The following is a 16,538-nucleotide window of genomic DNA, read 5'->3' as shown; positions in this document are numbered from 1 at the left end:
TGCCATGTTCAGAAGGATTGGCATTGCCTTACAAAGAAAGTTATTTAAAAAGCATCCCTTTAAAAGGGTATATTTATGGAGATATAACTGTTAACAGTAGGTCATGCTTTTGTTCACTTGCATTATCATATACAGTGCTTTTCAAATGTTTGCGTAATAATCACCTGGGAAACTGATTAAAATGCTTGGTCCTAGAGAATCTCATTCAGTAAACCAGTAATCTGCATGCAACCTTTGATACTGTCTGCAGAACATATTTTTTTAAATGTTGAATTAACAAGACAATGGCATATGTGTCCATCCCCACATTATGGGTTTTTTCACAGTTCTGCTTGAAATGGGGAAAATAGAGACCTTCCTATCAATGCTATATTTAAATATATCCACTTTCTTGGAATGAGCCTACTTTCTAAGGAGCATTGTGCATGTCATCAAAATGTTCCTGGTATGTTATTCTAGTTTGTTAAAAAAACAAATCCAGAAACCTTATTTTTTTTATGATTTTATTTATTTATTTGGCAGAGAAAGATCATAAGTAGGCAGACAGGCAGGCAAAGAGAGAGAGGAGGAATCAGGCTCCCTGCTGAGCAGAGAGCCCGATGTGGGACTCCATTCCAGGACCCTGAGATCATGACCTGAGCCGAAGGCAGAAGCTTAACCCACTGGGCCAGCCAGGTGCCCCGAAACCTTATTTTTTTAATGGTCTAAAATTATAAGACCCAGGGCACTTACTCACCTTTCTATTTTTGAACTTTTCAAAACCTGTAATAAAACACCACTATCTCTGGTTCATATAGTTCTTTATAAAATGATGTCCAACATACATTACAACTTGTGTCCACTGTATTTGCCCATTAGAATGTGATGAGGATAAAATAAAGTCATAGACGTGAAGGCACTTTGGGGGGGGGAAACTTATAGTGCTCTTGATATACAAGGCATACTGTTTAGTGAGTCTGGAGGGCTTGTTGTAGTTCAGTATCATTTTTTAAATCTTTATTTTCAAACATTTAGACACTAATATACCAGATTAGAAGGAGGTAGGTATAGATTTGTATTAGGCAAGTTGTTTTTTAGAACCCCAAGCATCAGCTTTTCTACTGTTCATATTTCAGGTTTTGCTCATTGTTCCTTTCCCCCCCCAAAGGAACTATCATAGGCCCAATGCAAATCATTACTGGGCTGCATTGGGACTTTTAGAAAGATAAAAATGAAGCTACCCGAGGACAGAGTAATGAAAAGGAGATAGAGTAAACCATGAAATAGTATCTTATAACTGAAAAAGCCCTCGATTTTCTTTCTTAAATGTAAAATTGAACTCGACCAAAATTACATGGGAAGGAGTCCAAGAATGTTGAGGGCAAGGTTGTGACTTTGAAGAACAAAGCTCTCTTATATGCACACTCTCTGGTATGTCTGCGGGGGCGGGGACAGGGCTTGTGAGAATCTGTCCCATTAATGATATGTTATTGTGATCTCCTAAAAATCCTTTTAAATATGATTGGTTTTAAAAATGAGCAAAATCTGATAATGGTTAAAATCCAGTAGGATATAGGAATTGTGACCAAGATGACAAGGCATCTGATTGTGCTCATATAAAGAACATTGTGTGCCCGAATTTTTGACTGCTGGTCAGGTCAAAGCTTTGAGGGATTTTGACCTTTTGAAAGAGTAGCATGGCTAGAGATCAAAATATGGAAAAAAATCAGCTGTGAGGCCCTTCTCTTGCATTTCAAAGTCGGAGTTGACTTGAATAATACCTGGACAGAAGCTAAGGATGCTTAAGTTAATGAGAAGGCAGTGTAAGAAAATAGAAATACTTTCTGTTTCCAGAAGTTAGGAAGAATAACACTTGCTATTATGGATGCTTAAGATGAGAAAAGAGATCAGAGCTAATATACTCTGGATTGACTTACTTAAAAACTCAAATGACCCTCTGTGTCCTCTAAATTTTTTTAATAAATATGCTTGTTGAAATTTACACAGTTATTTTTTTCTAAATGCTTGTGACTCCGATGAACATATTTTTATCTTGGTTATAATTAGGAAATATAGTCAGAAATTCATTATAGATAATACTTTAAAGTTACACATTATTTTAGTGATTTGAACCAATCTTTTCCCCTATTTTTAAATATTTTTTATTATGTTATGTTAGGGTCTTTTTCCCCATTTAAGTGAAATCATAAATACTGTGGAAAGGGCATAAAATTCATGTGCTTTATAATTCATTGTGGTATTTTATGTTGAACTTGGCCTTAGGTGTTTCAATGTAAAAATATATCTATCTAGATGAGTCCAAATATTCTCTAGTTTTGTCATTGTTTAGTAGAGTAAATTATTTTCTTTGCCAGGAGTAAGGGACATTTTATGACACATGTAAGTTTATACATCTCATTCCCATTTCCTGAATATTTTATTATGTTTCTCTTGATGATTTTTGCAATGTTCTGAACTATAAGCCCAGATAGCTTAAAGCTAAAATTACCGTGCCCAGAATCCTCCTCTCTTTGAACACGAGAGTACATGTCTATATTGTATATTTCTCTAGCTATAGTCACAGATTCTGAAGGAAAGTGATCATTACATATGTATTTATCTATTCTATGTCATTGATGTCCTGCTGGGAGTTTTTAAACTCTTGCCAGACATGGTTATAATGTAAAACGTGGTTGAAGATAATAAGCCAGTATGTTTAGTAATACCAGAAATGCAAATACATAGATGCAGAGGTGGTAAGATAACATTTATTTATTTGCCTTTCAAGCAATGTTTCAAGCAGACTCCCTACTGAGCTTGGAGTTGGATGTGGAGCTTGATCCCAGGACCCTGAGATCATGACCTGAGTTGAAACCCAAGAGTCAGACGCTTAACTGAGCCACCCAGACATCCCTGCCAATGATTTTAATTAAAAATACTCATAGGGCTTTCCGTTGACAACCCTTTTCATTGGTTCCTGAAAGTTCTCCAAGCCTAATCAGCCCAATGCTAATTTAAAAAAAAAAAAAACGGTTTTACAAAACCTAGAATTAAAATAAAATCCCTTGACATTTTAAGTTTCTGTCTTATTCAAAGACTGTCTAAATTTGTGGACTAACCATCTTGAATTTTAGAGCACTTTTTAGTTAATAGCTTCAGTTAAATGTTTTATTAGAAAATTTCCGTCTACGGCCATACCACCCTGAACGCGCCCGATCTCGTCTGATCTCGGAAGCTAAGCAGGGTCGGGCCTGGTTAGTACTTGGATGGGAGAAAATTTCCAAGTTATAGCTCAAATAATTTTTGATATTAACTGTATCTTTTTCCTACCTCCAACTAAAGTAGATGTTTGAGAATAGGCCTTGTATATCAGCCTAACAGTTTTTATGTTATAAATTCATTATCTACAACAACATAAAATGTTGTAGGCACTGAAAATTTAAGAGACAAGAACTATTGGACACTCTCATTCCTTTTTTATAAAATGGAAGGTCTGGTTTGGGAAGATCTCCATATTATACCTCCAGTTCTAAATGCCTGTGATATGTTTCTCTGCCTGAAATTTTATATAAAACTCTGGAGTGAACCGTGAAGAGATTCCAACTCTTTCTGCTATATCAATCTCAGAGTCAGCTGGAAGATGATAATGAAAATAAAATTCTCTTCCTGTAAAAATAAGACTGACTTCTGAAATGTGTACATTTAACTCATTGTGAGTACCCTGTATTTAAAATACGCTGAAGATAAAATACTCAGCATCTATGTGATGCATCTATTTTCTACTGAAAATAAACAAAGTAATACATAAAGAAAAATACACATTTTCCCTCAAAGTACACTTGATCATCTGCATCCCTAGTTAAAGAATGCGTTTCATTACTTCATGTCAGACGGTGTGTGAGGAAGGTCAAGTGCATCAGAATAAATAAATGTCATTGGTTCCTCAATTTTTACAGATGCAGTTAGTTCACATAGTCACTCAAAATCTGTGTTTAATATGAATCCTGAAGCCAACATGAATCTCTTCTTTTTTGACAACTGGTATGAAAGATAATATGAAGTGAGGGACAAAATACCTGAAACTTGGACAGACAGCTTTATCGAATAAACCTTTTTAATTGTTATATAATATTTTATTTCAAATGGGAGAATTACATCTGTTTTGATGTCTTTTGAATATGGACTTTAAATGTGTTCATGATTCCAATGTTATCTTTTCAAGAAAGTTATATTGCCTTATGATTAGTATCAAAACCAGATAGTAATTAATAATGACATTTAGTTATCAAGCCACTCCCATGAAGTTTAACACTTATGTATGCTCCACTTAGCTATGATAATTCCTCTGCCCTTGGTCCTGGAATAGAGTATTTTATAGCCTCTTGATTAATCACCCATCTTCCTTTGTGAGCACTTGATCTTTTGCCCCAGGTTTCTGATAAAGTTCAGGGTATAAATTCTTTCTGTTGCTTAGAGTTGTAAATCCATACACCATCAGATATTTGAGCCTTGTGCTACTGTGCCTGTGGAGATGGTTTTAAGCCAGGCTACCAGTTATCAGCTAAAGCTGTTGCTATGATTATTCAGTATATTTCAAAATGTAGAACCACAATTCTTCCATACCCATTAAAAGTCAATTGATCACTCTAAAGTTATGTAAAAAAAATGACACACACACACAAAAAAAAAGCACCCCCCCCAAACCCATACAAGTAGGATTTGGTAAGGAATAGCTCAGAGCTTAAATCATGTCAGAATTAGATTTAGGTTCCACCTCTTTCCAAAGGAATCAGGTGTTGCAATTTGGAAAGAAAAGAGAAAAAGAAAGTCTAACAGCTGAAAATAGCACAAACTCATTGACATTTTTGCTTCATTCTATTTCACAAAGTGTAACATATTAACCTATGTGCCTATGAATAGACATTTTTTTTTTTCCTTAGGTAAAGCACTGCACTCAAAACTGCCCTAGAAAAATTTGAAATCCCTTTTAAAAATCTGTATATCAATTGTCAACCTGAATAGATTGTATTAAAAATTCAGGTGTGTACCATTTACATTGATATAAATAGAACTGGAAGGGATTATAGTAGGTGAAGTAAGTCAGGCAGAGAAAGACAATTATCATATGGTTTCACTTATATGTGGAACATAAGCAATAGCACAGAGGACCATAGGGGAAGGGAGGAAAATCGAAAGGAGGAGAAATCAGAGAGGGAGATGAACCATGAGAGACCATGGAACCTGGGAAAAAATCTGAGGGTTTCAAAGGGGAGGGTGCTGGGGGGATTGGATAACAGGGTGGTAAGTATTAAGGAGGGCATGTGGTGTTGTGCTTAACTGATGAATCCTTGAACACTACATCAAAAACTGATTATGTACTATACAGTGGCTAACTGAACATAAAAAAAAAATTCCAGTATATTTAATTTGTTTGATTTTTCCCAATTTTAATTAAAATATATTAGGAGCTGAAGGGCATTAAAAGGTGGTCATATGCTGTGTTGTGCGTTTTCATTCTTCTTCTGACTTCGTATATGCATGTTTGTGTATATAAATTCACCCTCCACTTAAAGGAAATTCATCATTCAGAAATCTGAACAGGTATAGCAACAAAGGAACACCTACTAAGAGTGGGATAAAGGAACATTGACACTTGGCTTTACATTTTTGCTCTGTCTCTTACAAGTTGGAACTGCCCTAAAATTTTGCTTCTCATCTATAAAATGGGAATAGTCATAGTACTTACTCTTTGGTCCATGAGGAAATAGCAGCTACCACTTAATAAGCCTGGATTGCATGTACTATTCTAAGCATTTTAAGTAAGATAATGAATGCAAAACACTTAGCATAAATGCCGAGGACATGCAAAGAGCTTTGTAATTGGTCGATATTCTTACACACATTATTATTCTTATAATAATGAAAATGATAAGATAAAGTAGGTAACTGATTCTTCATAGCTTGAATCACTTTTAGTAAATTTCTTTAAAGGTTCAAATAGTAGAATATCTCACACTGCAATAAGTAGAAATCTTTAACCCCCAAAATTTATAAAGGCAAGGATATTTAAATAATTAATTGGAAAAATAAAAGATGCAGTTAAGAATATAACCAAAAAGAAAAAGAACCAGCACCCACAAAGTTAATTTAAAATGTAAGAGCTGGGAGTATAGACAGCTAGTCAAACCGGTTAAACCAGAGACAGTGGTTGATATGTTCCCTTTCATTGTATGCCATTTTATAATCTTTAAACGGGCTTGAATGTACATGTATTTCCTTTTTGAAATGTGTGTTTTTCAACAAATGGAAGAGAAGATGACAAGAAAGAATTTTATTGAGAGTAGTTTGATTTCTCTGTAACAACCAAAGTTATATAACCTTATTATGCAATAAGATGTATACCCTAGAACTATCAAGAGAGTGAGCAAATGCTCTTCCAGTTTTTCCCACAGTGAAAGAATTTAACTTTTGGAAGCTAATATAGGTGACCTTATGAGTAAGAAGGTTCAGTAGAGAAAAAAATTTAAATTTTCTACGAAGGGTTATGCTGAAAATAAATAAAATTTTTATTATTAATTTTTTATTTTTTATAAACATATATTTTTATCCCCAGGGGTACAGGTCTGTGAATCACCAGGTTTACACACTTCACAGCACTCACCAAAGCACATACCCTCCCCAATGTCCATAATCCCACCCCCTTCTCCCAAACCCCCTCCCCCCAGCAACCCTCAGTTTGCACTATTGGGTATTTACCCTAAAGATACAAACGTAGTGGTCCAAAGGGGCACGTGTACCCGAATGTTTATAGCAGCAATGTCCACAATAGCCAAACTATGGAAAGAACCTAGATGTCCATCAACAGATGAATGGATCAAGAAGATGTGGAAAATAAATAAATTTAATTAAAAAAAATTTTCTACTAAGGGGCCTCTGGGTGGCTCAGTCATTAGGTGTCTGCCTTTGGCTCAGGTCGTGATTTCCAGGTCCTGAATTAAGCCCCACATTGGGCTCTCTGTGAGGCAGGAAGCCTGCTTCTCCATCTCCCATTACCCCTTCTTGTTGTGTTCCCTCTCTCGCTGTCTCCCTCTCTGCCAAATAAATAAAAATCTTTAAAAAAAATAAATTTTCTACGAACAAAAAAAATAAATTTTCTATGAACATTTAGAAAAGATAATGATTATTACTAATATGCACTGAGAAAGCATTTTTTGTATTCAAACATTTCATCATTTAGTTCTTGAAACTAAGTTTTGGCTACATAATTTGTGGGGCCCCATAAAAATGAAAATGCAGGGCTTGTTGTTCATATTATTAAGGATGTCAAGAATGTGAAAACAGAGTCTGAAACCGAGCATGGGGTTCTTTGAGGGAGGGTACTTGGGTGACTACCTAAGAAGCCAGCCCTGTTTGCAACATCCTCGTGAGAGGTGCATTATGTTTCCCTACAAAGAAATGAAATCAAAGCTCTTAGAGACAAATGAACCTACCCTAAATGCTACCCTATGTGAACTTTGGACCTGGGGTTTGAGAATTGTGGAGCCTGACTCAAAGACTCCCACTTTTAATCACTGTAAGAAGTCTAAACAAACTGTTTTCCAGTTTTACTGGATGGTTAACTGACAGATCAAGGGAATAGTATTTAAAAACAAATGCATTTTATTTTCATGAGGACACTTGAGTGTCTCCATTATACTGATAATTAAGATAGAAGTGGGTGAGGATGGGTGAAATAAGTAAAGGAAGTTAAGAGTACATCTGTGATTCACAGACCTGTACCCCTGGGGATAAAAATATATGTTTATAAAAAATAAAAAATTAAAAAAAAAAAAAGAATTAAAAAAAAAAATAAATAATAAAAACAATTAAATAACAAAAAAAAAAAAAAGAGTACATCTGTATTGATGAGAACTGGGAGATATGTAGAATTCTTGAATCATTTTATTATACATCTGAAACTAATACAACACTGTATGTTAATTACACTTGAGTAAGTAACAGTGGGGAAGGCAACTGAATGAAGGTTTAGTTGGGTGGACTCAAAGTTTGTCGAGTATCTCTCAAACTATGTTATATTCTAATTTTGCCCCTGCTCCATTCAACATTGTAATGGAGGCATTAAGTCATTCTTAGTAGATTTTCAGCTGTCCTAATGTTGAGTTATTTTAATATATTTTGATGACATACTTCCATAGTTTTAAAGATCCATAGGTATGATAGACCTAAAACAACAATTTGGACAGAAAAATTCTGGAAGCTTTCTCTGCCTGGAAATGCAGCATTTTGCAGAAAATGTTTTTTTTTTTTTTTTTTGTAGAAAGTTGGAAAATAGGAAGAACAGAGAAATATATAGTCCATAGTAGAAATTATCTGTGCTTTACCTGCCAAAACATAAGCACTGTGTGTGTTGTTTACTCTGTACTATAATATAAATATTTTCCTGTGACATTGAAAATGTTTGAAACATGTACAATAACTCTGTCACATGCATGTACTATAATTTATTTAAGCCGAGTACCTGCTGACATTAGGTTGTTTCCAACATTTTTCCATTATACCTTATCCTGTGAACAGGGATAAGTATTATATGCAGCCTGTAGCATCAGCATTTAAACATGAGGATACTGGTTGAGGGAAATTTGTTTTTGTAACATTTAGAAAGAAACTGCCTTGATTACTATATGTTCAGTGCAGGCGATCATTTTTGCATACTTATAATTTTCATGTGTCACTCACTTTGTCTCACAATTATCTGTGTGTTTGTCACCTTGACTACTATACTGTAAGCTCCCTAAAAATCAAGATTCCATTTTATTCATTTGTGTGTTCCGTAGTAATACATATATAACATAGGCTGGAATTTAATTAAAACATGATTCAGCTGCTGAGTAACTCATACAATTTTAGATTGTTTTAATTAAATATGATGTCCAAAGTCAGGAAACCTAGGTTTTGGAGCACCAAAATCCGATTAAATCTAACTCTAGCAAACACCTGGTATTTTAAAACTTGGAAATGAGATTTGTCAGAGTCGTGATTTCAACCTTCAGGTCTTTAAGACTGTTGGATAGAAACAATACTCGGTTTACTCTGTGTTGGTTCAGGATTCAAAACAAACTTTAAGTGAACCAAGTCAAAATAAGAGAGGCTTCTACTACCTGTAAAAACTTTGCCAATGGGAAGATTGGCTGCCGTATTCTGGAAGGAGTTATCTGCTTCTGGGAGTAGTAAATCCTACAGTAAGTGGAAGGTTATACTAAATGACCTCCATAATCCCTTCTTGTCTGTATTTCTAATGATTCTAACACATAATTAAGTGTTTACAGCCAATAACTAAAAGCCATAGGGAAATTTAGTACATGACCATTTGGTTTTTATTCTGCTTATAAGGAATAGCTATTGAAAGTATTCATTTGTTAAATATAACAAATTTTATTCTGTGGTTACAGGGTCAATGAACAGTTGTTGTTGTTTTTTTTCCATTCTTCCATCCCAAAGGAAATGAAGGAGTATTTTCAATTATAGTACAGTAATGACTATAGTATAGAACAATTAGAAATCTATGTCTTACTATTATTTTATTAAAAATGATTGCTTTTTCTCAGAAGTTTTGCTATATTTCTAAGTGCCTTTTTGTAGTATATGAGGTTGCCATTTCTCCTTACCTTACTCTTGGTGGGCCCATCTATCCAATTTCGTAAGTATCAATGAGAAAATATTTTAATACTACAGAAATTAATTTCACAGCCAAATATCCAGTAGCACACATGTTTCATAACATTCGATACAACTATAAATAGTATGTTTGCATTTTCATAATTTCTGCCTTCTGGTGCCTCCACATACAAAATTAGAAAATTTCCCCCTGAACTGTATTCTCTTCAAGCCATCTTCATATGCAAAAAAAACTTGCTTATAGTTAAAAAGTACTACTCTAATAAAATTAAATGCTCTTAGAATCCTCCTTAAAAATGACATTTTTTTAAATTAAAGGTAAACTTAGTTTCATCAAGTAATGATCATTTTGGATTAAGGACAATTAGGTTTGATCTTCTATTTTAAGCATTTTTTTTAACAACTGTGTTACTTTCTGCCTTCATTTTGGTGTAATTTGTCAATGGACTCTATAATTATTGTTTGAGGCTCAATGATAAACTCTAAATAATGAATCTATGGAGAACTTAAAGAAGATAAAACTGGTATTGACACAGGCAGAAACTCAGTAACCTGTTAACGTCCTTTAAAAAAAAAAAAACTATTTAGGCTACCAAAATAGAAGTCTCTAAGGCCTTGACATATGTAAGGGTAGCACATCTAAAATGTATTTGTCAAAAGCAATTTTTACACAAGGCATTGTGACAAAAGATTTCATTACTCCCGTGTCAAATTGCCTCTTTGGAAGTTGCAATAAGATCCTGAGGCTTCTCTGATTTCCTACCATTGAAGGAATCAGTCATGTGTGAGCCATGGAGGTTAACCCAAACCCTTTCCGTATTTCTTTGCAAGTTCAGGAAAGTCAGTCAAAGTAATCTTGACTTCAACCAGATCCCTGGCTTTGTGCATGTCAAGTAACTGTAAGTGAATCTAAGGCTGGCCTATTTTGGTCTCTTTGTAAATAGGTCTTCCAAATGATTTGGATTACTAGAAGTGTAATAATGATCAATATCCCAGCAGGTAACTGTTCAGTTCTAATAACAGAAGGGCTATGAGACGGAGAGTTGATGGTTGAGGAATGGAAGGGTGTCTCGCCATTATATAGCTAGTCTGGTAATGCCCACTTACTGAGGTGATAGCCTCTCATGATTTAGGTCACACACCATATTATTCCAAGGAGTGATAATCTATGCTTAAAAGGTAATTTTTGAAAGTGTGAGCACAAAGTTAGTATGATTCTAACCCAGAAAGTATCTTTTTTTTTTTTTTAGTTTGAAAATATTTATTTCTTTTTAATTTTTTATTTTTTATAAACATATATTTTTATCCCCAGGGGTATAGGTCTGTGAATCACCAGGTTTACACACTTCACAGCACTCACCAGAGCACATACCCTCCCCAATGTCCATAATCCTACCCCCTTCCCCCAAACCCCCTCCCCCCAGCAACCCTCAGTTTGTTTTGTGAGATTAAGAGTCACTTATGGTTTGTCTCCCTCCCAATCCCATCTTGTTTCATTTATTCTTCTCCTACCCACTTAAGCCCCCATGTTGCATCACCACTCCAGGAAGTATCTTTAATGTTAACTTTGGAGACTCAAATATTTTAATATACTCATTAGTTAAACAAGGGTGATGTGCTTTTTAGCTTTTGAATAATATTCAACTTAAATGCACTGGACTAATAGACACTTTACATTGACATTTTATTATAATTTCATTTTAAAAAAGATTTTATTTATTTGACAGACAGAGATTGCAAGTAGACAAGAGAGACAGGCAGAGAGAGGAAGGGAAGCAGGCTCCCTGGGATCATGACCTAAGCTGAAGGCAGAGGCTTTAACCCACTGAGCCACCCAGGCGCCCCAACATTTTATTGTAATTTTTTTTAATATAATTTTTTATTTTTTATAAACATATATTTTTATCCCCAGGGGTACAGGTCTGTGAATCACCAGGTTTACACACTTCACAGCACTCATTTTATTGTAATTTTAAAGGACATTGTACTTATTTGGTTAAAAAGTCACTTATTGTAAAGCTCAAATGATTTTATTTGAAAATGTGTGGACTATAATTACTATATCTGATTACCAAGGATGCATTCAGCACACTAATAAACATCTGTAGTCGGTCAAGGCAGTGAAATTGGTGCTAGGATACCTTAGTAAAATTTACATTAACGTGATAAACACTTTAAACAGCATGTTTAATTAACTGTCAGAATGACACCGTAAATTTTGCTCTTTTGCCCCCACCTTTATTTTCCATAGCTTGGCCAATAAATTGAAGAGACACTAAGTTTACTTCCAGTTTTGAAATTACTTTCCTTTGTGATTTAAGTGAACATAACTTAAGTCAGATAAAACAATTTGATTTGGGTTCAATACGGTGCTATTTTGATCTGAAGGTCAATTTACCAACAAGCAGGAACAGTTTCTCATTATTTTCCTTTGCCACTCCAAGCAGGCTTTACTGAAGTCTTTCAAGCAGTGTGTGACCTCTGTTTCAATACTTCTTGCAGATTTCACAGGCTGTCACCACCGCTCAGCCATCACTAACACAGACAACTGTAATGGAAACGGTAACTATGGTGACCACGAGGGAACAAATTCTGGTAAAACATGCCCAAGAGGAACTGCCACCGCCACCTCCCCAAAAGAAGAGGCAGATTATTGTGGATTCTGAAATTAGGAAAAGGTGAGAGGCTCTTATTCATGGCTTTATCCTCAAGCAAAAAAATAATTATTAAGCAGGAAAACTCATTTATAGCTGTTTAGATGGCAGTGTTTTTAACTTAAACAATATTTCCAGAAGCCTCAGGTGCCTGTCATGTCAGTTCAGTTAGAAAATTGTGATATAAATTTCAAAATTTGCCCAAGGAATCACCATCCCAACAAAAACTAAATGCTCAGTGGAAATATTGTTTTCTGGATTAAAAGAAGAAACCACATGTAATGAACTGCCATGAACCCATTTTATCCTGAAAGTTCCTTTCTTTTTTTTTTTTTTTTTTCTTACCAACAGCCTACTTGTTCAGTGCCTCCTTTGGCATTAAATGTTTCCCCCCCAGTAATGGAAAGTACATTTTCATGAAAAAGTACACCTATAATAGATGAGATCCATTCTGCTAGTTTACGAGAACATAATGTCTCAATCTGCACATCCTAAATCAGGAGTAATTACAGAATAGATTTCCTGTTCTTTGATATTTTTAAAGTCTTATCTTGAAGGTGTTAGAATTTTTAACTCATCTTTTTGTGGATATTTTCAACTAGGCGTTATAGATAAGTTAGGTATTATGTACCTCAGTGGCTATGTTAAAATGATGAGAATAAAATTTCATAAATGCAAGACTAGCATGAAAGTCATAAAAAGGTACAATTTCTTTTTCATTCCAATTATTATCATTCTAAGATTAAGAAAGAACATTAAAATCTGCCTTGTGTTTCTAAGCAGCATATGTTTAGGAATGCACGGAACACTTGACATTAGAATTTATGTATACAAGGGTGTAGAAGTATGAGAAGAGCGCATACTCAAAAATAGCACATCAGATGTTCTAGGCAAAGGAAAAAACCACCTAGAGAAGTTACTCAAGTATATTATTTGGGACTTTCAATACTTCTCTTTAAATCTGTGATTTATAACCTGCTCTCATAATTACACAGTCAACTGCTAGGCTTTTGTCCCTGGTTGTGTCTATGTGGCTGAGTGAATCCAGCAGACTAAGTTCACCTTGCTGCCAGTTTTTTATGGCTCATGAGCCGAGAATTATTTTTACACATTTATTTTTTTTTAAAGATTTTATTTATTTATTTGACAGAGAGAGATCACAAGTAGGCAGAGAGGCAGGCAGAGAGAGAGAGAGAGAGGGAAGCAGGCTCCCTGCTGAGCAGAGAGTCCGATGCGGGACTTGATCCCAGGACCCTGAGATCATGACCTGAGCCGAAGGCAGCGGCTTAACCCACTGAGCCACCCAGGCGCCCCTATTTTTACACATTTAAATGGTTTAAAATAATCAAAAGAAGAATATTTCCTGACATGTGATAATGTATGAAATTCAGATGGCAGTGTCAATAAAGGTTTTATGGAAACATAGTCGCAGTCATTTATTTATGTAACATCTGAGATGGCTTTCACATTGCAAAGGCAGGGTTGGGTAGTGGTCACAGAGACTGTCTAACCCAAAAGCTCTCCAAGAATTTTCCAAGGAGAGCAGTATGGAAACCTACTTGTCTTACCCTCCTAATATATTCAAGATTGTCCTAATACAGAAATTAGCAGCACAAGTTGATTCACATCAGTCTCTCTCTTGGCTCCTGCCAAGCATATTCTTGGCTTGTGTTTGGGGAATGTATTTGGTTAAGAAAAAATGTGTTCTGTTACTTTTTTTGTTTTCAGGAAAGTGTGGCCAGTGGTGAAATATTTTGTCTCTTAAATTCTGTTTGCATCATATGCTGTCAGCAATTTTTGTAAGTGCCTGAAATGAGGTGACCAATGAAGAGCATCAAGTATATATTACTTAAATAAAATCTTTAACACTTAGTGATGGTTTTTTAAATGTGCTCAGTGCTAGATTAAATGCTTTATCTGCACAGTGTGTTTATTCTTCCTAATTACCCTACAGGATAGTATGGCTATTATTACTCTTATACACAGCTACAGAGTGCGTGAGCTAGGATTTCAACTAAGGGAGCCTACTACACAACCTAGACCGGGTACTAAAATGTGTCTTCAGCAGATATATGGTCTTATATCTTGGTTTCTCTGAATCCATCCCAGGTTATACCTTTTGTGGCATCATAATTATATATAACACCAACTTTCAAATATGTCCAGATTTGGACAGTACAATAACATGGATGCTTTATATAAGACTCCTGATTGATAAATTTCTACTGAACAAAGAATACAAACAAGTGAATAATTAGGACAGTTCATTTCAGTTAGTGATAATTGTCTATAGGATGGAATCTGGTTAAAATACTGTAATGGTTCAAGAAGCATTGTACAAACATGACTGTAAGCTTTACAATAGCTAGTGTCCATCTCTTGTCCCATGTGAGAACTCCTGGCATTTAACTGTCAAGACTATAGTCTTGACAATCTATTAAATACTCATCTTTTAAAAATGATCTACTTTTTCAGCTTCTCTGACACACTGCTTATTCTGTCCCTACCACAGACTTTTTTTCTAATAAAAAGGTCTGAGACATTTTGCCTAATCATGGTAGTATCTCATAAATTCATTGTTTCAGCCTCTTTCAATTTCTTTATTCGAATTGCTTCCTTACATTAATTCAAGTCTGGCTGTAAGTAAATGACTCCAAGATCATACTTAGAGCTCCATATCTGACACTCTCCCTTAAATTTTATGTTTATTTCTTTGAAACTATGTTCTTCTACTTGTGCATCTAGTCGGTGCTTCAGGGTTTTTTTTTTTTTTTAATCAAATACAAGCAGCTGTTGCCTCCATTTAACCACACCTAGTTACTCATATGTTGTAGCAGTATTTTACTTATTATAATTTGTTGTCTGCACATCTAAAGGAGGGGCAAATATCGGAGAAAGCATGGGTTTTGGAATCAGAAATAATCAAGTTTGAAACCTGCCTGTCTTAACTAACTACTGGCTTGTGATCCCAGGCAAACTGCCTAATTCCTGTACCTCAAATTCACTATCCTCACATTATAAAATACTGACTGTGAGGGTTAAGTAGGAAGCATTTGCTACAGTGCCTGTGAGGTAAAAAGAATTCAGGAAATACTATAGCTGTTATTCTTGTTGTTTGGTTATGGTGGGCATGGCAGGACTTGTGGTAGGCGTGGAGGAGGTGATAGACATGGCAGAGATGGTGGTGGAGACGGTGGTCCAGGTGGTGATGATGGTAGAAGTGGCAGCGGTGCTGGGGGTGGAAACGGTGATCATGCACCATTGGTGAAAAATGATTCCATTGATAAAAACACCATCTTGAAGTTAAAGAATGTAACCAAAAATTGCCTTCTCGGCTTCCTCTCCAAAACAGAATTTACCACCTGACTTCTCTATTTCTGTCCATCTGTGATCTCTTACCTTGCCCCTTATTTATTACTGTTGCAATATATTATTGGGCATGTGACCACTTCTCCCGTTTCCCTCCCAATCATTCTAACTAGCAACGCCATAACTAAGTCCTATAACTTGATGTAGTGAGATTTGGCCCCTTTCTGATTAATCTGCCTCAAATTAATATATCTAAAATGTGACATTAAAAATATTTTATTTATTTATTTGAGAGAGAGAGAGCATGAGAGCATGCATGAGCATGAGCCAGGGGGGAGGAGCAGAGGGAGAGAGAGAAGCAGACTCCATGCTGAGCTGGGAGCCCCACGTAGGACTGGATTCTAGGACCTTGAGATCATGACCTGAGCTGAAGGCAGACAAGTAACCCACTGAGCCACCCAGGTGCCCCGAAAATGGGGCTTTTAGGCTGATCCTTCAGACCTGAGAGCCTTGTAACTCAAGTTGCCCCCCAAATAAAGCACAAATAACTTCTGAAGGTATTCAATATTATTGTCCTAGTTATTTTATTTATAGCTTCCCCAGAGTCTTTCCACCCCAGCCGGTAAATTCCATTACATTCTTTATTTTTTTTTTAAGATTTATTTAATTTAGAAAGAATGTGTGCACAAGTGGGGGGAGGGGCAGAGAGAGAGAGCCAGAGAGAGAATTCCCAAGCTGACCCTCTGTTGATCGTGGATCCTGACACAGGCTCCATTCCAGGACTCAGATCCTGACCTGAGCCCAGATGAAAAATCAGCTGCTCAACCGACTGAGCTACCCAGGCACCTTTACATTACATTCTTTTGCTATATGCCTTAATGTCACCCACATAAATTTTTCTCATCACCGATTACAACAAAG

The 16,538-nt window shown here is 35.6% G+C and overlaps 1 protein-coding gene across 3 annotated transcripts in view; it reads left to right on the top strand.

The window, feature by feature from the left end:
* Positions 1-16,538, top strand: part of DMD (dystrophin) — a 2,119,021-nt gene that overhangs the window by 638,080 nt on the left and 1,464,403 nt on the right. For all 3 annotated transcript variants that reach the window (XM_045089435.1, XM_045089434.1, XM_045089436.1), the window contains exon 17: positions 12,157-12,332. In XM_045089435.1, coding sequence (XP_044945370.1) covers positions 12,157-12,332 — 176 coding nt within the window. The remainder of the gene's footprint in view (positions 1-12,156; positions 12,333-16,538) is intronic.

This window comes from Mustela putorius, unplaced genomic scaffold, assembly GCF_011764305.1.
Source record: "Mustela putorius furo isolate JIRA1106 unplaced genomic scaffold, ASM1176430v1.1 tig00003836_pilon_pilon_pilon, whole genome shotgun sequence".
Taxonomy (NCBI): domain Eukaryota; kingdom Metazoa; phylum Chordata; class Mammalia; order Carnivora; family Mustelidae; genus Mustela; species Mustela putorius.
This window is presented reverse-complemented; position numbering and strand designations above follow the sequence as displayed.